A 26,526-nucleotide genomic window follows, 5' to 3' on the forward strand; every position below is an offset into this window, starting at 1 on the left:
TTCTGTAAGCAGAGGTTGTATGTATTATTTCTCTGGATTGATTGGGAAGACTGTACAAGAAACAGATCTCAGCACTTTGCGCTAAATAGAAGAGAAGCTTGTAAGCTTGTTCAGCTGTGCAAGATACTACAAAATATAATGACCTTGCCCTTTTCTTTGGGACCCAATGATACACATCTTTGTAGCACGCTGTATTGATACGGAAAAAACAACTTCAAGGAAAAAGCAACTTTACAGAAACCTAAAACTATTAATGACTGCTTACCTCCTATAGCTTCTGCAAGCCCTGAAAAATTTCAGGATATAAGGCACTAAGCTTGTTCTAAAGCAAACATTTCCGCAAGAGATAGCAGAAGCGTATTTATGTCAGTCAAAGCTAAAAATACTCTACTAGATGCAATACAGGATTCCATCCTTCTCTGAAGACGGCTCTGTAAAAAGCACGTATTTTCACTAAACTGTGGGTGTAGCCACTGACCTTTAGTTCCATATGCAGATGGAAATATTCCACGCATGTCAAAGTAATACCAACTAATGAAACTGCAATGACATACAGGTGATACACAGCCAACAATCAAAGTGCACTTCTCAAACTTTTATTAACTGCTTAAGAGCTGTTTAACAGTCCTTAAATCATCATAACACAAGATTCAAACTTTTTAACTGACATGTTACAAAAAAAGGAACAAGGTTTAGACGAACCCTTACATAAAGGTCTTTCCCAAACTAGGCCTTCACAAGATTATCTTCTCATGCAACATTCCACTTACAGCACAACAAAATACAAACTAGTTTGGTATAAAGTAGTTTAATCCCATGACTCAAATTCTCTTGCAGAACACTCCATCTTTACTTCTCCTGCGTTCATGTTGCCTCTGCCTCTGTAATTCTAGGAAACACAACAGGTCCTAGTTTAGAATTATTAACACTCAATCATTTAATGGTAAGTCACCACAAAACAATTTTAGCTTTCTGCATGCATCTATCTCAATGTAATCAGAACGCTGCTTTTAAATAAATAGAAAGTTTTAATCATTAACCTCCTGTAACACAAGGGTTTTTGACCCTGTTGTACAATTACTGCAGCTTAATCAACCTCAGATTTTATCAAGTGTTGGAATAACACTTCCCACAATTCACATCCCAACTTCTTTTCTTACCTAACACAAATCAGTTCATAAAATTGTGGGGGAAAAAAAATTTCCATCTCCACTACATATCTAAGACTGACTGTCTGCATTACCTTCCCAATAAAATCCTTTTCCCCTGGAAAAAGAATAAAGCTCAGTGATCTCTAAGACTGCCTCAAAATGAACAGGTAAGATCCTCCAAAGACTCCTTTCAAATTCATCATTTGATTATCAAACGGCCTTTCCATAAAAAACTGGGCTGACTAAAAATGCAGAGTTTCTGTCAGACTGACATGAGAAGGTGTCATAAGAACTAGAACCTCATGATCTCCAACTCAAAAGAGTTGGTGCACTATATGTATGTAATATTAAGGGCAGTATTCCCAATGCAAGCAGACAGATTTCACCTGAAAATCTACTCTATTCTGGACAAAGAGTCACGGTCAGATTTGGTAACTCAGAGGTTGTAAAGGACATGGACAGACTTGGACCTAGAAATGATGGATTTCATGAAATGCTGGGAGACACTACACAAAGGCTGGAGATGTGCATTTGGAAGCAATCTAGTGAGATCCACCTTTGAAAGCAATCTAATAAAAAAGCAAAAATAAAGCGTCCTTGAACTGGAATATAAAAGAAAGATCCACTGAGTCAAAACTTACTCTGCAAGAAAAGGTTCAGGCAAACATACACAACAGCTATAATGAGAGGATGCAAGTGTAAGAAGGAAGCAAGGTTTGTGTAACTGAGATCTCATGAAAACCCCCCAAAAAAATTATTCAGATCTAATAAGGGAACTAGCCAGCCAGGTAGAAATACCCAAACCACCCAATGCTTTCAGTAATTATGGTATGGGAAAAGATAAATAATGAAAGGAAAGTCAGAGCTTGAACTGAAACTTCCAGACACTGTGTAAGCAGTCAGAGCAATTATTTCTACTATGGTCTCAAAGAAAGTACATTTATAACATTTGAAAGCAACTGAGATATGATAAAGTTGTTATGGAATCAAGACATGAAGGAAGGAAATGCTTTCAAATAGGAGTACGCACAGAATTTAAATCCTAAAATTAGCAACACTAAGAGACTAGAAGGCTTCTCCCTATCACAGACATTAAGAATAATTTTGACACAGACCAGATTGGGGCATTTAATCCAGCTATAATTAGCTGAAGTTTTCAGTCAAATGAGTTATTTGAATGGGTGATTCATAACAAGCAGTAACAGTATAATCAGCAACTATTTGCTCCCATCCTACATGTGCAGTAGAGAAATTTCTGAGCTACAGCTTTTGTGTATGCTTGCATGAATGTTTTCTTCCAGAGTAATCCTGATTTTATAGATCAAGAGTAAGGCAGCTAAGTAAGAGGCCACACTGTAAGAGTCCAAGTCAAGCAACTTGTCTGAAATTAGTTCCAGTAATACTGAATTCTTTTAAGATACACAACTAAGAAAAGTTACAATTACACTCAAAACAGTTTCAGTGGCATTACTCCGGATATATACCAACGAAGACAGTTTTAAACTCAGATGAAGTTCTAATAGTCAAGACTTTTTAATTTCCAGACCTACCTTTTGGGTATTAACTGGGAGTCGTCCCCCTTTAGCCTCAAAAGCAACTTCTGTCAACCAAAAAGGAACTTCCTGCTGAGCCTATACAATTAGGAAAATCAATTCAGAGACTGACTGCTTTACCAATTCAGATTAAGAGTTCTGTAACTGTACCAAAGATGTAACAGGTGCTCAGTACATTCAAGTGAAATCTAAAAGAACAGAAAAAGTTAAGCACTAAGATTTGAAACTTACATCTGAAAGCACTTTAACTAGAGGTTGTGCAAGATGACCATCTGAATTGTTATCAAAGAAGCCAATTGCTTTCCCTATATTTCCACAACGACCAGTTCGCCCAATTCGGTGTACATACTCCTCAATGGTGGAAGGAAGATCAAAATTAATAACATGCTGAACGCTTTCAATGTCCAGACCTCTTGCTGCCACTGAGGTTGCCACAAGAACCGGACATTTTCCAGAGCGAAAATCCTGAAGAGCTATTTCTCTCTCTCTCTGTTCTCTATCTCTACAAAGAAAGCAAGGGTTAGAATGGATGTCTCCAAAAACCTACAGCATTATTTAAAATACAATTTAAATGCCATGTTTCATGGACAGAAGCTCTTGGGGGGGACAAAAACAAAACCAGACCTAAACAACTCACAGGCTGCCAGTTTAGGTTTTCTGAATTTTTAACTAAGGGGAAGCAAGACCAAGGAACTGTTTTAATTTAGGTCTCTAGAGAAATTGAGGGTATTTAAAAGAACTGGAGTTAATTACGCATCAAACTCACTGCCTAAGAAAATCCACTTGCTTAATTGATTACAAGTGCTTTTCCTACAGCTCTGTAGCAGGGAGCCAGTACAGCAAAGACAAAGTCTACCTAGACTCCTGCATAGGCCATTTTTCAAATATACTAAAAAGTGTGGCCAGTCAACAGCACAGAACTTGTCTTTTTGTTTATCATCATGACAAGAAAACTAGATTTGCTGTGGCATTTGCCTATTTAAAGAATATTTACAGATTATCCAGTACTTAACTACTGGGTCGGAACTTCACTCATGTTCTTTATTGTCCAAATACAAAAGTAAATTAGAAAGCTAAACAGTGCTCTTTAGGATCTCAACATGAGATACATAGTGAAGCCTGGTACGACCACTACTCCAGTGAAGAGTAACCGTCCTAACTCCAGCTCAAAAAGGTAAAGCGAATCAGAAACCAGTAACATTCATTACAGTTTAACAGCTTCCATTGAACTGGTTATTCTCTATGCAAGTATACTTCAACTCACAGTACAATAATTCAATAGAAATGTATTAAGACCCTCCTCCCACACAAGGGAGTTGTAGGTTAGCAATAAAGACTCCCCAGGAATGGAAGGCCAGATCTTCTCCAAAGCTGTGTGGCTTTCACACACCTATAAATCCAACAGCCACGGGATACACACAAACATCCTGCATCTGCATGCTAAGACAATTTTAGCCCTTCTTCAACCTTGATATTATGATGTCTGTCAGAACACATGGCAAGCTAAACTACACAGATACGGCCAAACATTTGAGTTCTCAGGAAAAGCTTCTTTTAAAAGACACAGTTATTAGGTGACTTTCATTTTAAAAATACTTACCCATGGATACTAGTGGCTGGTATGTTTTCTTGACAAAGAAAGCATGCAATGAAGTCTGCTTTTTTCTTTGTGTCCACAAAGACCAGGGTTCGTTCATTACCTATGGTGAACAGAAGTTTAAAGCCACTGCAGTTTGAAACATGATGCACTTTCACCACTTAGAGCTGCACTTACCTACAGATATCAACACTTAATACAGGCAGACATTTTGAGTAAAGTCTTCAAAGTATGACTGTAATGAATACCCTATTCTGAGCTAATTAAATCCAATCTATCAATTTCTAGATCAATATGGAAACTGAGTGAAGACACACACATTCTGTTTACCCCAATAAAAGGAGGAAACAAACATTGTTCCCTGAGACAAGCAGGCATTCCCTTTCTACAGAATGTAGCTAAAGGCAGCATATTATCCTGAGCACTGAACAGCAAGATTCCACAGAATTTTTTAATTCCCAACGTACGTTCAGTCTTCAGCACTAAAGCTTAAGACATACAGAATAAAAATGGAAAAATCCCAGACACTAAAAAAATACAGGCCCAAACATTCACACAGTAATTTTAATACACCTATAATCTTGAGGTAATACCCCCAGATGCTGAAGTATTGTAACCGACCATATAAAGTAGAAAACCATCTAGGAAGGTTGTCTGCTAGTACTAGAGATGAGTCACTGGCATTTACTGGGCATTAGACTAAATTCAATGACATTTACAAGTCCCTTCCAACCCAAATTATCCTATGATTCTATGAAATATCGCTAAAGAAATATGCCTAAAAACCTGCAATTCTCCAAGTTCTGCTTCAAGCTTCGTCAACAGTCTTGTAAAGTATGTGACAGACAATAAAATCATAGAACCTTTGAAACCTTCTAAACACAAGTTTAAAACCAAGCAATTTTGACTTCCCTGGTAAACAACTGGCATTAAGGAAAGTTACCTATGCTGTGTAGAACTTCTAGCAGTTTAGTCCTCTTGAAATACTGAGGAACTTGAAGAATACTTTGCTGAACATCACTGCATGCTCCACCCACACGTCCGACAACAACAAATAAAAAATCAGTTTTCAAAAATTCACCAGCTAGCCTGAAAAAGAGACAAAATTGAGCAACGTGAAACATACTACGCAATTATTTTTGCTTTAAAATCACATGTTTTCATTTATGTTTAAGCAACACTTACAACAAATAATTTTATCCTCCATCTTGTGAGGAACAGTACAAGTAGTCTTATGTACATTTTTTAAAAAGCCAGGAGAGTCTGCATTGTTTCGGTCCAGAACACAAACCACATCCTGGGCTGCATGATACATGACCAGCAGGTTAAGGGACTCTACCTCTGCTTTTTTAAGATCCCAGCTGGAGTACTGCATCCAGCTGTGACTTCTTCAACACAAGACAGACATGCCAGAGAGGATGCACAGAGGCCACAATGATGATCAGAGGGCTGGAGTCCCTCTCCTCTGAAGACAAGCTAAGAGTTGAGGAGTGGGGGCCATTCAGCCTGGAATGACCTTATTGCAACCTTCCAGTACCTAAAGGGGGTTTATCAAAAAGAGGGAGAGAAACCTTTTACACAGGCTGATAGGACAGGACAGGTACAGGCTGGACAGACAATGAATCAAGATTAGACCTGGAGGGAAAGACTTGAGGGTGGCTGGTGGATGAGAGGCTGAACATGACCTAGCAAGGTGCACTTGCAGCCCAGAAAGCCAACTGCACCCTGGGCTGCACCAAAAGCAGTGTGGCCAGCAGGGCAAGGGAGGGGATTATGGCCCTCTACTCTGATACTGTGAGACTCCACCTTTGTTCAGCTCTGGGGTCTCCAGTATAAGAAAGATGTGGACCTCCTGGAATGAGTTCATGGAGGCCACTAACCTGGTAACAGGGCTGAAGCACCTCTCCTAGGAAGACAGGCTGACAAGAGGTGGGGTTGTTCAGCCTGGGGACAGGAAGGTTTCAGGGAGATCTTGGAGTAGCCTTCCAGGGTGAGCAGCTGTACAGTACTTAGCTGCCAGCTGGGATTAAACCACAGCCTTTTAGTGGGAGATAAAAGCCTCACACACTAAACTGAAGTTCTCCAGTCAACTAGAAAAATGCATGGTTCTCTCAACTCACATGTACAGAAAGAGATACAACTATCAGATCAAAGATCTATATAATAGCAGAAACAAATCCAGGTATAAAACCAAGCACTATGTTAAAATTAGATCTGATTATATTCACTGAACAGAAATGCAGGACTATCTGAACCCAAGAGGACCAAAGAAAGCACCTTGTCCAATACTACCAAAATAATATACTGTTTAAAGCCCTCCTGGTAGCAGAGTATGGGAAATCATTAGCTTTCCTGACTTCAGCACCAGAAAAGCATTAAATCCAGTAATGAAAAGACTCCAGAAAAGAAGAGTTTTCACACTCTAAAATGCAAAAACTACCTTTAGGCATTTCAGTTTCAAAAGGTTACAAGAACAGGGGCAAGAAAAAACAGCCTCAAAGTTGCACCAGGGGAGGCTTAGACTGGCTGTTAGGAAAAAAAATCTTCACTGAAAGAGATGTCAAGCATTGGACCAGGCTGGCCTGGAAAGCAGTGGAATCACCACCACAGAAGGTACTTAAAAGATGTGCAGATGTGGCACCTGGGGGCACTGGTTTAGTGGTTGACTTGCTGGTTCTGGGTTAATGGTTAGACTTAATCAGCTTAAGGATCTTTTCCAACCTAAATGCTCCTATGATTCTAATGTTATTATGCAGTTCCAAACCATGATGTAAGCACTCAGGTTTCTGAAGTCTTCCACCAGCACTTGTAAATCCTGCAGGACTGACAGTAGAAAGGTACATCTTTTTTCATTAAACAGCAGCAGACCATAAATGTCTTTCACAGTTCAAGGAATCTCCTCCTTTCAGATGCTGGTAGTTAGACTACTCTTGATTCATCCCAACAAATGCAACAAAAGGACATAACAAAAGCCTGGGCAAAATCACAATGATAAAAACAGACCTAGAGACCAAGGGACCCAGATTCTTCTTTCAAACCCAAAACCTCAGCAAATCAGAGCACTCTGTGTATCTTACAGGGAGATACACATGCCTGGTCTCTTCCCAGGATACACTGAGAAGTGAGACCACATTCCTGCAGAAACAAGTAAACACATGGAATGAACACAAACTATACTTGTGTACAGTATCATTTGAATTCCTGATTCCCAGCTGAGCAAGCAATATCATTATTAGTTCACTACAAGATTATTTTTCCATACAAAGAACCTATGAAAAAAGTCTTGACAAGGAAGCAAAGCCACAACAGGCAAGTCCTGCTTTAAGAAAGGTGATACATTTCCACATCAGTAGTCAGCACTACTTGACTAACAGAAGAAAACAGCCCACTCCCCTCTTTCATTCAGGAGAGTCAACTACAGAAAAGTATTTTCTCCCTGCCTCAAAAAAGATCTTTCAGACTTTTTGAAGATGGAAGTAAGTTGTCAGGATTTGACTCACGGAAGTACCAACACACTTTGTAATCTCTGCAAGAGTCACCAAAATTATTTGTACTGCTCCAACTGAAGTTTAGACTCTTCTGATTTGACAATGAGTATTCAGATGCTGGTGTCTTGAAAAGCAGAAGAAATACTAAATAGTTTCCATCCGCATGCAGGGAATTAGTTGTTTTGTTCTGTTACTCAGCAACCATACTACCATCTGTTGAAGACTGCTCCCTTAAGAAAGAAGACTTTAAAGGTAATAAGTAGTAAATATGTAAGATGTATTGTAAACCCACATCTGGACACTTTAAAACTACTGAAAATAAATACCAATTATCTACATAAGTAAGAACTGTGTATCAAACACTGGTAAGTTGAGCAATAATTGGTATGTCTCATTAGCCAAAGACAGTGCCATCAGTGCTGGTGAAATGGCAGCATCACTGGTTTTCAGCTTGCACAGATGTGATGGGGGAGGAACAAGAAACCAAAAAGAGGAACATGAGGACTTCTGCAGAAGTGGAATTTAAAAGCCTTCAGACCACTTTCTAAATTACTTTGGAGTTCTCACTTGAATTAAGCAGTTAATGTTTTAGAGTCCCTGCTTCAGTCAAGCAAGGAATGTTAATATCATAGCTTTCAGTATCTTCAAGTAAGATTATAAGCTTTTAAAAATCAGGAGTGTTCTTAACTCCCCAGATATTTAGTTCTATACGAGTACATCTTCAGATATATTTCTATTTTTATTCTACTCACCTCTGAACTTCTTCAGGAAAAGTAGCACTGAACATTAGGGTTTGGCGTTTTTCTTTTTGTGGCATGTCTGGGAAAGATACCAGCTTCTTCATATCTGCGCCAAAACCCATATCAAGCATGCGGTCTGCTTCATCTAGCACCAAGTATTTCACATTATGCAAGCCAATCTGCAAGTATTTCAGTCAAAGAAAAACACTACTGGTTCACTGACAGTATACACTTTAAAAATATCCTAATTGCCAAAATCCATCTTTTACTTATTTCTTTCAAGTTAATAAAAAATGGAAGTATTATGATTTGTTCACACCTCCACCTCTACTCAACCTTTTAATCTGCACTAATTCTAGCAGTAGGCACACACCACGGTGCTTCAGAACTTGGTTCAGCAATGTAAACACAGAGCCTAGAGATCAACTATAATTCAGCCCACCTATTTTGGAATTATGCCTTGAGTTTTAGAAAGGTTCTCTCATGTAACCCTTAAACATTCTCAAAAAAATTTTTTTTTCTGACAAACAATTATGTCAGAAAGCATTATTAAGACTATCACAACTTCACTGTTGCTGACCAAGACTATCACTTTTAGTGAAAGCCTGACAACTGCAGAAAACTAATCTCCAGTTTATCACCAAGAAGCGCTTTTCCAAACCTCGTTTGTTCAGTGAACATCACTGAGTCACCACTGTAACACGCAGCAATTTCAATATGAATTTACAATGACTGGGAAAATAAAAATTCAAATAAAGTATTATATAACCTGGACTTTTTGTATTTTGAATCAGTATGAAAATATAGTTCCAGATAGACAAAAAACCATTGTAGCAAAACAAACAGGACATCAAGTGAACATATACCATGGAATATGCCACAAGAACTAAGAGAAGCTGTTCCATGTATTTAAGCTATAAAATTTTATTGCCATGACCACTGCAGCCACTTTGATTTAGACTGATATTTTCCAGCTGACTCTGAAAGGAACAGAAGGGATCTAGACTCAGGCTACTCCTTCAAAAACCATCATGGGAATTCAGATAGAAGAAAACCTCACTTGTATTTCAGTGCCTGTACAAAGGCAGCATACTGATAGATCCACTGAACACCAATCTCTGTTTCTAGTGATTTTAAAGAATGAAAGATGGTACTTTATCTTTTAGGTAAAAGTATTTAGGGAATTTAGATGAAGTGTTAAGATCTTACCTTTCCTCTTCCAATGATGTCTAGAAGCCTTCCTGGAGTGGCACAAAGTATATTACAGCCTAGCTTTATCTGACGAATCGAATAGCCTGTTTGTGTACCTCCATAGATCACGACAGGCCTTATACAAGTTCTATTATGTAGAAGAAAATTTGGATTAATTGTGTAAGTATGCAAACAGTATTGTTTCATGAAAATTCAAAAAAATAGTAAGAGCTAAAGAGTGGTTTAACTCCTTCAGCATACAGCTTGGTCCAAAAAGAGCACTCAAAACCAGAAACTCACTCAAAGTAAGCTTAAAGTTCACCCTCACACTATATAACAGAGGCTGCCCAAGTGGCTTGCTAGGAACAAACACTTGATTTCACCTGCATTCTCCCCTCTCCCTTCAACTGAGACCTACTAACAGCAACAGCCAAAATGGTATAAAGACTTTGTCCCTTTTTATACAGCATACTCAGAAAAACCAGAACCACCACCACATACGCCTCTAGAGCTTCAGAAGTAAACTTTGCAGACCTTAAAAGGGCAAAACAAAAAAATACATGTATGGAATCTTTGTAAAGCAGCTAATCACACTGGCCATACAGTGTGTGACTCAAGGATTAGAGAGCAAATCCATTCAAAGACTATACTACTCACTGTTCTTCCCAGCAGGCTTTTTGGTTAGATCTACCAAGTAGAGCTGTATCAGATACTCTTCTGCAGAAAACCCCTTCTCTAAGCAAGAACCACCATATGCAGCACTGAAGCATGTTTACAAACTCATCTTTATAACCTTCTGCTAAGATTTTAACATGCATGCTAGGAGTATTTTCACACCCAAATTCAAATGGTCTTTTCCTGAAGATACTAATTCAGCTTCATATGCAACAATGGTGATCAGATAAGCCTGGTAAATTTTTACCGAAGTTAATCAAAACTTTTCAGAAAACTTTAGTCAAGAATAGGAATTCCCTCTGGAATCCTACAATTTCAATATTTACCCACTATTAATATATGTATTTCATATTCCTATTTGCAAATTAAAGAGCCTAAGATCATAAATCTGAACTGATCAATAAGCATGCTATTCTTAGACATTACATATTCACATCTTGACACTAACTCGTTCTCGTTTTTACTGCAGGCCAGCTGTAGCAGAAAGTTCTGGACTGAAACGTTATTTTATGGCAAAATCATCTGTATCTAGTTTAAAATAGCATAATGAACAGAATCAGCTACAAAGTTATAACAGATTTAGAGATTAAGAAGCTGTTCTTAATAACATCCTTAGTTATTGATCATTCAGTAACATGATCACTCCTCCTGAGGACAGCCAGCCTCCAAGTGTAAGCTGCTTGAACAAAAGCAAGTACAATTTATCCCACCAGATTTTGCAGCGATGATGTTCTGCATTCCACCTCCAAACAGTAACAAACTGTTACATACAATAGATTTAGTTCTCTTCTGTACAGTGGTAAAACCTATTACTTAATAGTGAAAACATTAATGACAAATCTAGTACAAATGTACTCTCCCACAATATTCAAGGACTTAAAAACAAGTTTAAACCTTTTGTTCTGTTTTGAAAGCTCAAAGAGTTTCTTTGAGCTGTGATGTGTCTGTCCAAGACCAGAAACACAGGGAAGCAAGAGTCATTAGAAACCATCACTGAAAGTTAACTAAAACCCGTTAACATCCACCTCCATTTTGCAAAGATGAAAGTAAAGCAAGTATAAATTGCAAAAGGCAAGCTAGTAGTTTCTTCATATTGAATACATCTAGTGCAGGTAGCTCAGTGCGCAGCTGCAGTGCAAGCTACAGACTGACCTCCCTCTGAGTGGCAGGAAATGGCTGGAGCCCAGGCAAAAGATCATGAACTGGAGCTGACCCTTTGCTTAACAAAGGGCACAGGGACCTGCATCACTAGGTGACCTAACACTCAGACTCCGCAGGAGCAAATAACTCAGTAAAAAGACCTCAGAATATTAGGTACATAAACTGTGACCATATAAAAGCCCAGTGATTCTGTTGTTCAGGGGTCCCTTCAGGAGACATCCTACTCGAGCTGTTACACATTGCTGCACAACAATGAAATTACTTGAAGGAAAAGGAGGTCTGAGATTCTGCTATGGGAAACCTGGGGTCGAGTCAGTGAGGAAGCCTCATCTGACTCTCTGAGTGGTGTGCGTAAAAAGTCAAGTAGGGCAGCCAGCAGCTCACTAGAGCCACCTGCTGCAAAGGGACTTCAGTCCCAGCAGTTGAAGTCCCTCCTGGCGGCGTCAGAACGACTGCTAGAGTGGCTCCCGGATGGTCAGACAGGACAATGCGCTTAACACTACTTCTAAGAAATTTAAGAAATTTTCTCATCAGTGACAAGCTGAATACTTATCTCCTCTTCAAGCTGGAGTAAGCCTTCCATTCAGGCACTCATCCACCCCAGTTATCAGGAAGATTAGGCACTTAAAACCCTAGTCATATAGTAAGAAACTTGCTAGCCAGTATTATAATGTGAACTCATTACAATCTAAATTCAAATGTTTGTAATTTGATTGGCACAAAAATATTTGCAAGTACTTATGAAAAAAACAAAGCACTGCTGATTCAAGCAAAGTAATAATCAATACCAGGCAACAGTGCACAAACTTACCCATACACAAATTTTCTTGCTTCTAGGAAGATCTGATTTATCAGTTCTCTAGTTGGGGCAGTAATAATACATTCCGGTTCTTGCTGCTCTTTAAAGCTACTGGCAGTTACACCATCCCTCATCATTTGGGCCACAACTGGTACAAGAAAGGCTGCCTGGGGGAAAAAAAAAAACCACAGTAGTATTTGTGCTGTTTAAGTCTTAAAAGCTTTAATCAGTCCCATTAAAACCTGCATATCAATCTTAAAGCTTGAATGACAGTGTACACAATGATAAAGGAAATCAGACTGCAAAACGATTGACCTGAACCTACAAGAGAACATTTAAGCTTTTTTCTCCTTGTTAAATAGTATAAAAGTATCTCTCTGGATCTTAACAGTCTAGTAACACAGGAATACAATCATGCAGTGGCTAACTTTCCATACGGTTCCATACACTGATGATATACCCTGGTAATTAAGTAAACCAAGATCAAAACCATCCTTAATGTGTACTTAAAAGCTATAGGTTATCATCAGTAGGTCTGTAAAGTAACCATGTACTAACATTCTCCAGATTACTAAAACAGCAGATCAGTTTGCAACACAGCTGCACCACACCAGCACACTTACTTCCAAGTAAGACTAGCTACCCACAAAACCACATCTGCACAGCGGTCCCAAAAGCATTCAGAGTAAGTATTTAGAGCATAGGTTTTGGATACTTCCCTTTCTGCAAAGGGAAGAAGTCTTTCAAAAGAAGTAACTAGTAAGCTACATTAAAACAAAACCAGGATTCCATACTGAACAGCAAAAAGCTACACCTCATAACCAAACATTCCCATCCACCAGCTGTCAGTGGCTAGGTTTGGGTACATTAGACGATTTAAAAAGTTGAGACAACTTTCAACTTAGTATCAATTCTCAACCCTGTTCCACGATTAAAAGCGAATCACCTAAAATCAAGTCTGGTGCAGATCAGACTTCATCAAACTAAGTATGACAAACCTGCACAACATGGTTAGAATCTGGCTTAAGTTTGAAAAAAACCTAAAAACATACAAAACTCATCCACACACACAAAAGAAAAACAATCAAAAAAAAACCCCAAAAGAAAACAAAAAGGCCCCAACAAAACAGAAAACCCACCAAATAAAAAACAAACAAAAACCCCCAACCAAACAAAAAAAAACCCCCACTAAAAAAAAAAAAAAAAACCACAAAATCCCACACAACACAAAAATCCCTACTTTCAACTGCTGAGTCTTCTCATCAGCAGTTTCTAGGAATGCCTGCCTATACTTCCGAATCCACAGCTGTAGTTCTGAAGGATGGCCTGCTGTATCAAGACACTAGTTTACTGAAATAAAGAATAAAGCCCAAAATGTGACAACCCTATCATCATCCTTATCTGTGCCTGATATCTGCCATTGCTGTGCAAGTGAAATTATGAGACAACAAGCAGTCAGGCATCTGAAATGCCAAACAGCGAAGCATCCCCTCAAATGCTTCCAGTAACACACTTTCAGTAGAATGAATACTGCACAAAATGCTTACAGTTTTTCCTGATCCTGTCTGGGCACATGCCATTAAATCCCGTCCTGCCAGTATAATAGGAATGCTGTACTTCTGCACTGGAGTAGGTTTAGAGTATCCAGCTTTAGCAATGTTCACAGTTAAAGTATGACAGATGTTAGAGTCTGCAAAACTCTGTAAGAAAAAAATTTAACAGTTATTACACAATCATGGAAGGTATAAGCTTAAAACCCAAAATGCTTACTGTAGGATACAGACATCCAAATACTAAAGAGTGTTAACTTTAGAGGTAGTCTCACCAGTCATTTAGATTGCCAAGGCTCCTACAAGTAAAAGCCCCAAAGGTCTCTAAAATCTGCTCATGCCATTCCAATGACGTTGGTAGGACAGTGAATGCTTTCAGCTGGTCTTACTAGTCTTACAAGAAAATTGCTCAGAAGCCATACCCCTGGATTCAAGCACATCAACTCACATAGCAAGCTATGAAAACCCTGACACTCCGAGGTTTCATTTCACACAGGAGCTACACATGGCCTTCTGTGCTAAAACCAGCAAGGGTAGCTAAAACAACGTTCCTAGCCAGGACCAATAAGGAACACAGGTGACAAAAATCAGTTTGACTTCAGCAAGAACACCTTTCAGAAGATGCATGGGGAGAACACCTCTGCATCTTACTCTTTCAATACAGGTACTACTAACCCCTCTACACTTCTCATTCTTTTCCCTAAAAAGAGCTTTTTTCTTTTTAAACACTGGCCACCCAGTATAGATAAAAACCAAAGTTATAGGTTAAACAATGAACTCCAGCCATGGAGAACAGGGCTAGAAATTACTTTAAAACACCTCTCTGTCCAAACAAATACTACCCTAACAGGTGTTAATTTACATTTTTCAAGATCCCCCGGTAACTGACTTCAGTAAGATAACTATACCAGCCTACCCAGAAACTGCAGTCAGTGATCTCTTTCTTCCAATATCTAAACTGGTATTCTTCTACAATTTAATGACTTTTCTTCCTATATATCCAGTATTACTTTCTCTGGACCATTTATGCATTTTGTTAGTGTTACTGTGAATTCAAATTTTTATCTTTCAAATGGGGAGCACTTCCTTCCACCATCACACTGCCTGCAAGATGCAGTATTTTTTATTAGTATTTTCATTAGCTGCAAATATCAAACCCACTACACACCCTGGTAAATCATGCTTCACATAAACTGTGAGATTAATCAGTTCACTAACCATCAATGCTGCTGGAGGGTCCAGTCCTGACACTTCAACAACATTTTCATCATACTTGTCAAAATTCATTCCTGCCTGATAATGGGCAAAGATGGCTTGTTCATCATCAGATGGAGGAGGGGGCACGTAAGTCACCTTTGGACCTTAAGAACACAAACACTTAGAAGTTCACAAGCAATATAAAGAGAAGTTAAAATAAACTATTTTAAGTATGGAGCTATTGAAGTTAAGTTCAGTGAGATGTCATTTGGATTTCCCTCCCTTTTTCAGGAAGGCACAAAATTCCATACGTTCGTTCTATCAGAACTTAATTTTATACTACGAGACCTAAAATTTACCTACACACGAAGTCAGACTTCTAAAGCATTCATGTCTCACATTCACTCAAGGACCACACTTTAAAGAGCTACTCACAAAAATTAAATTAGGCTTCTTTATCATCCAGACAGACATACGCTCTTATGGCACAAGGACATGCATCCCATGCCAACAAATCACTCTTTTGAAGAATTCTCTTTCAACATGAAATTCTATACAGATAGGTGCAACTGTTGCATACCAACACCCAGAACAGTTTTTAACACACTAATACACTATGTCACTAGTACACTAAGACACTAGTACACTATGGTCATGAAAAAGGAATTACTATTCTGTGTGAAGGTTGCAGCTATGTCCACTGAGCACTAGCATGTTGCCTCTATAAACACTTCAATTCCTAAAAATCATTATTTGAACTAAAAATCTAAAAAAACTGAGCTGAACTAAGTCAAATAGAGGCAAATCAACTGTTCTTCAGGTATTAAGGATCACTTCTGAAAATGTATATATAATCACTGGATCACAGAATGGTTTGAGTTGGAAGGAATGTTAAAGATCATCCAACCCTCGTGCCACAGGATGGATGCCTTCCACTAGACCACATTGCTCAAAGCTCCATTGAATGTGGCCTTGAACACTTCCAGGGATGAGGTATCCACAAGCTCTCTGGTGAGCCTGTTCTAGTGTTTCACTGGAACTCACCCTCTGAGTAAAGAGCCATTTAGCCATCTTCTCTACAATGAAAAATATTTTAATGATTATCACACAAGGTGTGCTTACATGGAGATTATCAACCATCTACCAATGGTTTAATCCCATTCCTAATTTGAATTATGGTACTTTTGTGAATAATGTATTACTATGCTCTAGGTAGGACAACATATACGTAGCCAAGTACAGCAGCATCAGTGGCAAAAGAATACAGCAGGACTATGAGTGAAAAATCCCTAGCAGACAACAAAAAAAAACCCCACCTTTAAAATAAAGTTAAATCAGGAAGAAGTGGCTTGTCAGAGCTATACATCTTACTTGTTAGCACTGACAAAGTATTTCTGCTTACAGAGTGTAGAAGAAGGGTAAAAGTCTAGATCAACTCTTTTAAAACTTGGCAAGTTCTTTAAGGCTTACTTTCAATTCTGGGGTTAGCACCTCTGCTTCACCATGCATTAACTGAACCAGCAGCAGCAAGACAAAAAAAATTATGTAACCAACAGCTTTGAAAATTAAATAACTAAAATTCAAACAAGTTACAAACATGTCTTTTGCACGCATACCACCAAGATACCTAACATTTGCAGAAGGTTCTTAACAGGGAGAAAAACGACAATATTTGGCAGAATTAGGAAGGAACTGCTTTGTCATTTATCACCAATAAGGAAATTTGTATGGCTCGACCCTGCTATTAAGAAGTCTCACCTGCACCATCTGCGACTGTTCCTCTTTCTCTAGAGTCAAGAGTTCCAGACTGAGGTAAGTCCCTCTGCCCACCTTTAGTACCTGTAAGTAACAAACGTGTAGTGCATATAAGGTATAAAATCAGTATAATGAAATACTACAACTAAAGCCAGTGCTATTTACTCCAAAAAAATCTGCAGTGCAACAGTCCCAACAACAACTTCATTAACTCCAACCTATACTGTACTATACCCAGTAACACTCGTTTTTTGAAGAGATCACTCATATTCCACAATACAGCTGAAGAACAGAACTAGTAGTAGGAGTTCTCAGTTCTCAGGGAGCAAGCAAATCAAGGAAGATTTACTAAACATATGCTGTACCCATACAAACCACTCAGTGTGGGAAAAAAAGGCCCAAACCATCATACTTACCTTGTCCAAAGCCACCACGAAATCCTTTAAACCCTCTGCTTTGCGTACTAGCACCATCCACAGTGTTTCTTTCTTGAAAACCTGCAATACAGCATAGCACACAGTAAGCTTGCCCATTCCTGCATGAGCAGATCAAGTGCCTTTTATCTGGCTGACAAACAGAAGCCATTTCAAAGCTTTCATTCTTGACTGCTAGTTCTCACGGAAAGAGCAAAGCCACAAAGAATGACTGGTGTATGCTGCCATCATACAAACCAGTCAATAAAAAAAACCAAAAAACACCTTACTCTCACCTTGTCCAAAGCCAGCATGAAATCCTTTAAATCCTCTGTCTTGTGTAATAGCATCTTCTCTGTTACCTTCTTGAAAACCTGCAGTACAACATAAGACAAAATAACCTAGTTTGCTCAATTTTGTGTGTACAAATGCCATTTATCTGGCAGAAAAGCAGAAGCCACTTCATGGCTTTCACCCTTGTAGTGGTAATTCTCAGGGAGCAAGCAAATCCAGGAAGATTTACTAAACATATGCTGTACCCATACAAACTACTCAGTGTGGAAAAAAAAAGACCCAAACCATCATACTTACTCTCACCTTGTCCAAAGCCACCACGAAATCCTTTAAACCCTCTGCTTTGTGTACTAGCACCATCCACAGTGTTTCTTTCTTGAAAACCTGCAATACAGCATAGCACACAGTAAGCTTGCCCATTCCTGCATGAGCAGATCAAGTGCCTTTTATCCGGCTGACAAACAGAAGCCATTTCAAAGCTTTCACTCTTGACTGCTAGTTCTCACAGAACGAGCAAAGCCACAAAGAATGACTGGTGTATGCTGCCATCATACAAACCAATACAAAGTCAATACAAAAACTTACTCTCACTTTGTCCAAATCCTTTAAACCCTCTGTTTTGTGTAACAGCATCTCTTCCATTGCCTTCTTGAAAACCTGCAGTACAGCATAGCACACAGTAATTGAAGTTTGCCTAATTTTGATGTGCAGGTCAAATGTCTTATATCTGGTAATTATTCTTCTCAGTCCTTGTTTCATGACTCCACATAAAAGTTTAATATAACCAAGCGATTTGCCTAAACATATGAAAAAAATGAAGACAGGGAGTACTTTTTGCCAAGAAGTCTGACAGATAACAATACTGCTCTTCTGTACAATTTCAAGAAGTAAATCAAACATTAGGTTTTTAACTATTTGACTTTACATGCGTATATGCTAACCAAGCCACTAACTTCAAATCTTCTGTAAGGATGCAGATTGATTCAGACTTCTGGTTTGAGGGCAACTGACAGCACTTGTCCCTTCACAGTTTTCTTAACTGGTACTGTAGAATAAGGTGGCAATGCCAGTTGCTGCCTGCTATGAAACAAGGACTTGAAAATATGTCTTTCAGATCTATCAAATTCTATTTATTTTTTTTACTCAGAACTGCTTATTCAGTTGGCGGAGACAAGTATGTAGTGTATTTTTGCTTCTAATCCCTTTCCTTAGTCACTCTCCTGATGGGAAGAGAAAAGAAATAAACAGTCATATGCATAAACAAGGTATTCCACATTTTAGACTGTTAAGTTTTAGGTGTTGTCTAAGATCCAAACAACCAGCTTAGGTGATGATTTACTCTTTAGTCCTTATTCTTCAGCTGAACATCTGCTCTATCATATTGTAACGACAAAGAGCACCATCTGGTACAGGACACCATGAAGTTCTCCTAGCACAGCATCTGTGGCTTCTTCTCCACCAATGCTTGGTGTCTATTACCAGTATGTCAGTCAGTTTGGCTTTTCCACATCAGTTCCAAAGAGATACAAAAATTACATCTTAAAGGCCCACATGCAAATGACAGTATCCTAAGTACCTATAAATACAATCGATCTTAAATACAGCTTGTGAGTTACTTGGCAATTGCTGCTGGAGAGTCTACAGTAAAACTGCTTGTCCTCAGTGCCCTCCATCAAACAAATCTAGCATTCCCCCATCATAATGCAGTTCGACCCAAAGGATGCAGAAATGGTATAGAATTTTTTCAAAGAATAAACTGTGCTGTGTTTGACTGGGATAGAGTCAATTTCCTTCATAGCAGCTGGCACGGGGCTGTACTTTGGACTTGCCAGAAAGTGTTGATAATACAAGGATGTTTTCAGTTAGTGCTGAGCAGTGCTCACACTGAGTTGGGGCCTTTTCCATGCCTCACCCCACCTCACCAGCAAAGGTAAAGAGGGAGCACAAGATGGGATGGGACAGAGCCAGGAAAGCTGATCCCATCCCATGTGGTATCAGGCTCAATATATAAAGCCAGGGAAAGACAGAGGAAGAGGAAGACATTCAGAATGATGGTCATGCACGACAGAGCTCTACTTTCATGGAGTTGAACCTGCCTGCTGATTGAAACTGGTGAACAGCAAAATTTAATGTATCATAATCAACTAACCATTAGAATGAAAACCACTACTGGAAGTTACCTGTGGCTGCAAAATTTCTTCCTCTACCAAAACTACTCACTGGTTGACACTGTGTGTTCACAAATTCATCAGTACCTATAATACAAAAAAAAAGAACTAAGTTAAAATTCAAAGCAATCTTTGACGCATTAGAAGTTGTACATTACTACATAACTCCGGTAAATAAAGAAGGGTTGACAGTCAAACGGAAAGCCTATTCATAATGCTCTCTATATAATTTGATGCTGCTATTCCATGGAGGTCACATGAAAATAGCACAATAACATTGTCTTTTCCTTTAATCTTGTACAATGCCCAAGGGATCAACTCTTCCAAACATCAGTAAAGTCAAAAGTGCCTTTCACATACCAGATGAATCTACACCTGGACTGAAAACAGATGAGGGGTCATTTGGTGTCTCAAGTAAGCTAACCTGCAGAAAGAAAAAAGGCACAACATCATGATGACTTCAGGCCTAGCAAAATAAGTAAATACAAACACAGCTACTAAGTCACGCGCTTGAAAGAAGTTGCCTTCTGCACCTTCTGAAATTAAAACTCTCACATCCTTCTGCTTACTCCAATTTATTGAATTTCAGTATACTAAGTGGCATACTGTTTGCACCTGAATGTTACCAAAAATTACATTATACACAGACAACATATCAAGCCCACTTAAGCATAAAACAGGCACTAATATCTTAGCAAAACAGTAGGAAGCGAATTGCTAGTGCAGAGAAAAACTCCTCAGTAACAGTAAACTCCTACGGCTGCCTACCATACTTGCAAAAATCACTGAACAGGGGACACCACTAACCAACAGCAATACAGGTTGCAGGAACATGGGCTGGAGAAAGGAAAGGGAAAAGAAGCAAACATCGCCATAGTTGCCCCCCACACCCACTCCTACCTTCTCAAGGGATAGCAATAACGCCTCGTCCCCTATCTCCGCATTCCAGTCTTCTTCAAACATGCTGCGCCCTGCCAGACCTGCTTGCAGGAAACAGAACACATCAGCGCCCGTCCCCCGCCAGGCTCCGGAGGGTCCCGCAAACGAAACGAAAATGGCGCCCCGCACCGAGACTCGCCAACACGGCGCCGCCAACGCCTGCAGGCGGGGATGCGCGTGCCCGGCCCGGGCGCTGCGCTGGTGGGGATGGACGAGGCGGGGGTGCTCCCGTTGAAAAGCATCCCGCTTCCCGCAGGACAGCGCCCAACTCCTCTCCTACCTCCTTCCCACGGTCCACGACACTGCGCACCAAAAGAAGATGGCGGCTGCGCCTACACCCCTCAAAGCGGCCACACGTGCAGCTGCCGGCGCCTCGTCACGTGTCGCGCCCGGCAGCCAATGGGCGCGCGGCCCGCCCGGGCTCCGCGGGCGCGCCCCGGCGCCTCACGTGCGGCCGCTGGGGCGGGAATGGCGCTGCCGGCGCCTGGCGGGGCAGGAGCCGCCGAGCCGCAGCTGGCACAGCGAACGTTTTACTACGGACACCTTTGTCAAGCATTAGTGTAATAGTAACGGGACATGTGCTTTTGCTGGAATTAAAAAAAAGAAGAAAAAAAAAGGTTAAATTGTGTTAGGCAGGTTACATGTTTAAAAAATAAAACGAAACAGATTTAACCTCCCCGGACAGCTCAAACTTAGGAATGACTCTTTGCCGCTGGTTTTTGTTTACCAGACTTGTCAGAGATAAGAAAGATAGCTGAATTCCTGGCTCAGGACGTGATGCTGGAGAGGAGGAGAACACGGGTTTCACTCCTATCAGTTCAATGCATCTACTAAAATTAGTAACAAGTAGTCTGGCACTCCAGCTTGGGTCTCCAAGCTACCAGTGCAGTGTGTGTCTTCTCTGTACCTCTCTCTTCATGCTGTGAGATAATACAGCAATGCTTATTCATAAAAACATTAAGGAATGTCCTATGTCATTTCATAAACATGGTAAAACTCATTAACCTGCTCCACCATGTTCAACAGATTTTCCTCATCAGAAAAACAATTTGAAAAGTTGTGTGTCTGTTCAAGAACTTTAATGCCTTCTATTGTAGAGAGGTGACACGGGATCCGTATTTCTGCAGTGAATGTCTAGCAGGGGCTTTGAGCATCAAGGCAAATTCCTTCAGCAGTTGGAAGATTTTGGAAAGTGGTCTTTGAACTAATGCTTTTGTTATTTTCTCATTAGCCATCATCAATTAAGCCCTACCCTTTGTAGCTGCTCATTTTTCAGGAGCATCAAGACAGGACTCAGAGTGCAGAGTGAGTAAGAGACATAACCAGCTTCTCTGTCCCACAGTGAGGTTAAACCTGCACGACTAGATTTTATATATATGTGTGTGTATACGTGTGTGTGTGTGTGTGTGTGTGTGTGTGTGTGTGTGTGTGTGTATGATGTGCTTAATGCTGGGAGTTACCAGCTTTCAATAAGTATTCAGACACATAATGTCCAAGGATGAAGAATCTGCAGTGGGAGCATCTCTGTGGGAAGTGTATTAACCTGTTTACGAGTTCCCAAAGCAGCACCTGAAACTAGCAGGGAATCTCACGAGTCAAATTTCACCCACTGTGGTAACCATTTTACTTCTTGTCTAAACAAGGAAACAGAGTCAGCTGCTTTGGGAGCCAAAATGGCTTCTGTTTGCATTGTACTGGAGCTCTGTTTTGGATGACCGTAATGAAAAACAGCAGTGTGTCTGTTCTCCTGAGAAATTTATGGTTAGTGGCAGATGTGCTACTCTGACACATCTAAGCCAAACTGAAAACTTTCAGATTGTTCCCCCTTCTTTCCAGGAGCAGGTTACTATTTCCTCAGCTTTGCCGGTGTAACTTCATGTTCAGCACTCCGTACAGCTTCATACTTTTAATGGTAGACATGGGCAGCTACTATGAATACAGTCATAGTAGCAGATCTGTAATCACTGGTGGGTCACTTTAACTACAATCAGATGTCACAGCCTCTAACTAGTAGATAGACTTGGAAGGTTATTTTTTTTCATTGATTCTGCTCTCTGTAGGACACTCCCTACTGCCTCCAAATTACTTTCCACTACACCAGGAGAAGCCAAACTATGAAATTTTGTGAATAGCAAGAAATTACGTGGTAATTGTAACTAATTTCTTCAACTCAGAGGATTCTTTGGGGAGCTAAATTTTTTTCCCCCTAAGGCTGCTAACAATTCAATGTAAACCATGGTGGCAGTGAACAAGTTGCACAAGATTTTTACAGACCACCCTTGAGGTAATTTTACCCAACCAGCCCCACTCAAGCAGAGTCACCTAGAGCAAAAACAGAATAAAATTTTATCCAACATACATAAACAGTATCTCATGTAATACTTCGAAACATAATATGGAGTTGCCGCTAACCAGAAAAACATATAGAAGTATTTTACAAAAACTTGTAAGAATTTACCCCAAGTCTAAGTGCAACCCCTTAAAAGAAGGAAGAAATCAGCAATGTAAACATCATATTCTGCTGAGAGATGGGCTCCAGATGCTGACAATCTGCTTTAATGTCCTCTCCTCTCACCACTGCCCAAGAATTAAACCATCAACCTTAGGATCCAGAACAGCTGTAGAAGTGTGAGCATAGCACCAGGAACAGGGGTAGGAAGTAAATGTGTGCATAAAACCCATTATTCTTTCTTTTTGTGTAAAACCTCTGGACTAATAAGGATTGGACCCCCTAGAATTTTGGTTACACTTTCAACAAATTATTGTCTTAGTTAAATAGGAGGTCTACTTTCTCTTTGGCAACAAACAAGATTTTGAGTGTAACATAGTTTCTGTATCTTAAATGCTATCCTGACATATTTTCAGTATCTTTCAGAAAAAAACCTGGAGTTTTCTCTAACAGAATGCGACATCCCTCTAAGTTTGTTAGCTATGGGACCATGCCCCTGTTTGCAACAATGGGGAAGGTTATTAATTCATCCACTATAATGTTCTATAATGCCTCAGTTTTATGAATTTGCATATTACAATTATATCTGCAAGTACAGAGTAAAGTATGCCTTAAGGCAGTAAAAAGAAGATTCAACATAGCATGAGATGGGAATTTCTTAAAGAGCTGGATTTAGTATTCCCTTTGTCTTACAGATTTACCAAGAGCTTCAAAATTAGTTTAGGCTCCCATTTTTCTAGACCCTGTCCAAGCATGTAGGAAGAGACATTCTTTGCCCAGGAGGTAACGTCATCAGAATAGAAAGCCAGAACACAAACACTGCAGGACAGAGACTGAACCGCCTTTTGTGAAGTCAGCTGTGGCAGCAGATTTCATGAGGGAGCAGGAAGAATCGCTACATTTCTGCTAGGCTTATAGTTCTTACAATAAAACATTTTTCCTACGCGTAACTTGCGAACAGTAGTGGGTGACCAAGAATGCAATGAAATACAGATCATCTGCCTGCTATAGTAGTAACTTAGGCAAATCTTTCACAGAATAGGACACAGAAGACAGGCTTGCGAGAGCAAGACTAGAAGTTTGCATGGTGAAAAAAAGTTCTTCACACACGTCTACCTTTGTGGGTTTCAGTTTAATTTACTTTCGTAGCACCAGCACACAGTGTTAGCATTGCATTTCAAGTTCCTGTGATAGCAGCTGGATGGACTTTTTGACTCATCGACCAAAAGCTTCTAATGGCCAAAACCCACAACATACACTTGGATTCTAAGAGTGACTTAGAGGCAAAAGATGGTGAATTTTCTGGATACAGAAGCAAGAGTTTTGGTCCCAATGAGCTTGTGTGCAGCTGGATTTCAGGATGATGAGTAGTGTTCAGTCTCTGCTGCCTCATTTCCGTCAGCAGTCTGAAATTGAATTACACAGCAATTTTCTTGCAGAACAGTCCTGCAGTCCTGCTGCTATCGATACATTCTGGTTTGGGCCTCACTTGAAGAGGAAGTACAGGGGGTGATTTGTCTGTAGCTTGTTTTGTAGTATTGTCACAAGGGGAAGCTCTCTCTGCTGTCTTCCTTGCAATTCAGCGTTTTTTCCAAGCATGAACTATAAATATCCCTGGATTCTGATATTAACCAGGGTTTCAGCTATGAAAAGGATCATCTCAATTTGATTTAAGTAGTACCAAATTAAAACAAACAAGCAAACAAAAAACTCAGAAATAACCAAACTAAAACAAAAAAATCCAACCCATGATTTAAAATAGTGATTTTCTAAAAGGTATTGGCTGGCAGATTGTCCCTGTAGTTTGGTCTGCTTAGTGTGCTTTGCTTAGCAAGTGTTTCATACCTCGCTAAGCAGGTCAGGAGGCCCACGGTACATCACCCTATAGCCAGTCACGTGCAGACCAGCTCGGTTAATTTTGGCAAGGGTCATGGATGCATTTTGTCAGCACACTGACCGCAAAAGCATGCAAGCAGATGAGTGATCCTCCTTTCCCCCCCCCCCCCCCTTTTTTTTTTTTTTCACTAGCAGCATCTCATCACCAGCAAGAACAAATCTTTTCTTCCCGGCACTCGGCTCACGTTTGTCCGTACGGTAGGATCCCGCCTAGCAGCCAAGGCAGACACACCGCCCCGCCGCTTCCTGGGAATCGTAGTCCTGCGCTCCACAGCACCCGGGCGGCTTCCTCGGCGCAGCCGCTCCGGGAACTACGCGGCCCGGCACGCCCGGAGCCGCCGCCGTGCTTCCTGTGGCCGCGGCGGGAGCGCGGCGCCGCCGGGGCCGAGCCGCAGGTAGACGAGCCGCGTCAGGCGGCCCGGCGGGAGCGGCCGCGGGGGTCTCGGGGCGCGGGGCGGCTCCAGAGAGCTGGGTGGCGGCGCCGCCGTGTCCCCTCCATGTCCCCCGCTGTGTCCCCCGCCGCCCGCCGGGCTCGGCCTGCCGGCGCTGAGGGCGCGGCCTGCGGGGCGGAGGGGCCGGGCAGGAGCCGCGGGCACTGATCGGCCGCGGGCACTGAGCGGCCGTGCCGTGTTCGTGGGAACACGGGCGTATCGTCAGAGCGGGGGCGGAGGTACAGGAACGGCATGGAAGCCTTTCGGGCTGTCCGTGAAGCAGGGAAGTGTTGATATCGGTTTTCACGGGCCTGAGGGAGGACCCGTTAAGTTAAAAACAAAAATCGTGTTTAAAATGTAAGTTAGTTCCTAAGGTGATAGTGTTATGTTTCTGTAACTATTTATCTACTGTCCCCACAAATGTATAAATGACACAAGCTTTATCCGTTGAAGACAAATCTAGTTGAACATTCCATTTCTTCTTAATTTTACTTAGATTTATCATTTGGCATTGACCATGTACCTGTTGGTTCAGTCAGAGCAACACAAAAGCTCAGCAGAGGTTCAGCTTGTATATTCAATAGTCTTTTTTCCCTCAAAAAGTTGGTAACTTGCCTTGCTTATACAGTTTTAATCGCCTTCAACCAATGGAGTTCTAGGAGGTGTAGCTAAGGTGTCTATAAGGTGCCGCAAGAGGCAGCATGCTGTCCTCGTTTTAAGGAGCTCTTAATGTATGTTGCTACTTTCATGACCAGTATAACATCCTTCAGTCCCTTCTGATGGAGGATTCACTCCAGGAATGGAGGAACTCTGCTGTCCTGTGTTGAAGTTCTTGTCTTTCAGTGTAGACCGTGCTTATTTCTCATAATTTGTATGTACACAGACTGCAGCTTACTTGACAGTTATGCCTTGAACTGTATTTATCCTCCTCAGAATTGGAGACCAGATTATACCAAATGGCACTTTATAAAAAAAATTTCCTTGTTGAACTAAATACTTCAATTAGCATATTCTGGTATTTAAACCATGAGGATCAAGTGGTTTTTAGAAGTAGTGGCTTTAAACAGGAAATGAAGTAC

The 26,526-nt window shown here is 40.5% G+C and overlaps 2 protein-coding genes across 9 annotated transcripts in view; one reads left to right on the forward strand and one right to left on the reverse strand.

The window, feature by feature from the left end:
- Positions 1–574: 574 nt before the first annotated feature.
- On the reverse strand, positions 575–21,082 carry DDX4 (DEAD-box helicase 4). Of its 6 annotated transcripts, none has more exons than XM_032095269.1 (19): positions 20,952–21,081; positions 20,633–20,716; positions 20,093–20,156; positions 19,745–19,819; positions 18,150–18,221; positions 17,862–17,948; positions 17,567–17,644; positions 17,274–17,354; positions 16,861–16,941; positions 15,124–15,266; positions 13,903–14,055; positions 12,368–12,522; positions 9,739–9,868; positions 8,542–8,708; positions 5,245–5,390; positions 4,305–4,404; positions 2,936–3,206; positions 2,702–2,782; positions 575–889 (listed from the first exon to the last, which is right to left on the reverse strand). In XM_032095269.1, the coding sequence occupies exons 2-19, from the start codon at positions 20,693–20,695 to the stop codon at positions 809–811; spliced, it is 2,028 nt and encodes a 675-aa protein (XP_031951160.1). In that variant the 5' UTR covers positions 20,696–20,716; positions 20,952–21,081; the 3' UTR covers positions 575–808. The 6 variants fall into 6 exon arrangements, with proteins under 6 accessions (XP_031951160.1, XP_031951162.1, XP_031951164.1 ...); XM_032095271.1 differs by having other exon boundaries at positions 17,868–17,948; positions 20,952–21,080; XM_032095273.1 differs by lacking the exon at positions 17,567–17,644 and having other exon boundaries at positions 17,868–17,948; positions 20,952–21,082.
- A 4,231-nt stretch (positions 21,083–25,313) lies between these two features.
- The window catches only part of SLC38A9 (solute carrier family 38 member 9), a 49,156-nt gene continuing 47,943 nt past the window's right edge, over positions 25,314–26,526 (forward strand). The window contains exon 1 of one of the 3 annotated variants that reach the window (XM_032095277.1): positions 25,314–25,411. The gene's annotated coding sequence lies outside the window, so the exon portion shown is untranslated. Of the gene's footprint in view, positions 25,412–25,701; positions 25,805–26,526 lie in introns of those variants that run through there. The other 2 variants (XM_032095275.1, XM_032095276.1) reach the window with 2 other exon arrangements.

The sequence above is a fragment of the Corvus moneduloides genome, chromosome Z, assembly GCF_009650955.1.
Source record: "Corvus moneduloides isolate bCorMon1 chromosome Z, bCorMon1.pri, whole genome shotgun sequence".
NCBI lineage: Eukaryota > Metazoa > Chordata > Aves > Passeriformes > Corvidae > Corvus > Corvus moneduloides.

Coding starts and splice junctions, on each gene's coding strand:
- DDX4 (XM_032095269.1), bottom strand. CDS start 20,695: ATGTTTGAAGAAGACTGGAATGCGGAGATAGGGGACGAGGCGTTATTG. Junction 5,391..8,541: donor TTTCCTGAAGAAGTTCAGAG/GTGAGTAGAATA, acceptor TCTCTTTTTCAG/GCTAGCTGGTGAATTTTTGA. Junction 2,783..2,935: donor TAGTTAAAGTGCTTTCAGAT/GTAAGTTTCAAA, acceptor CTAATTGTATAG/GCTCAGCAGGAAGTTCCTTT.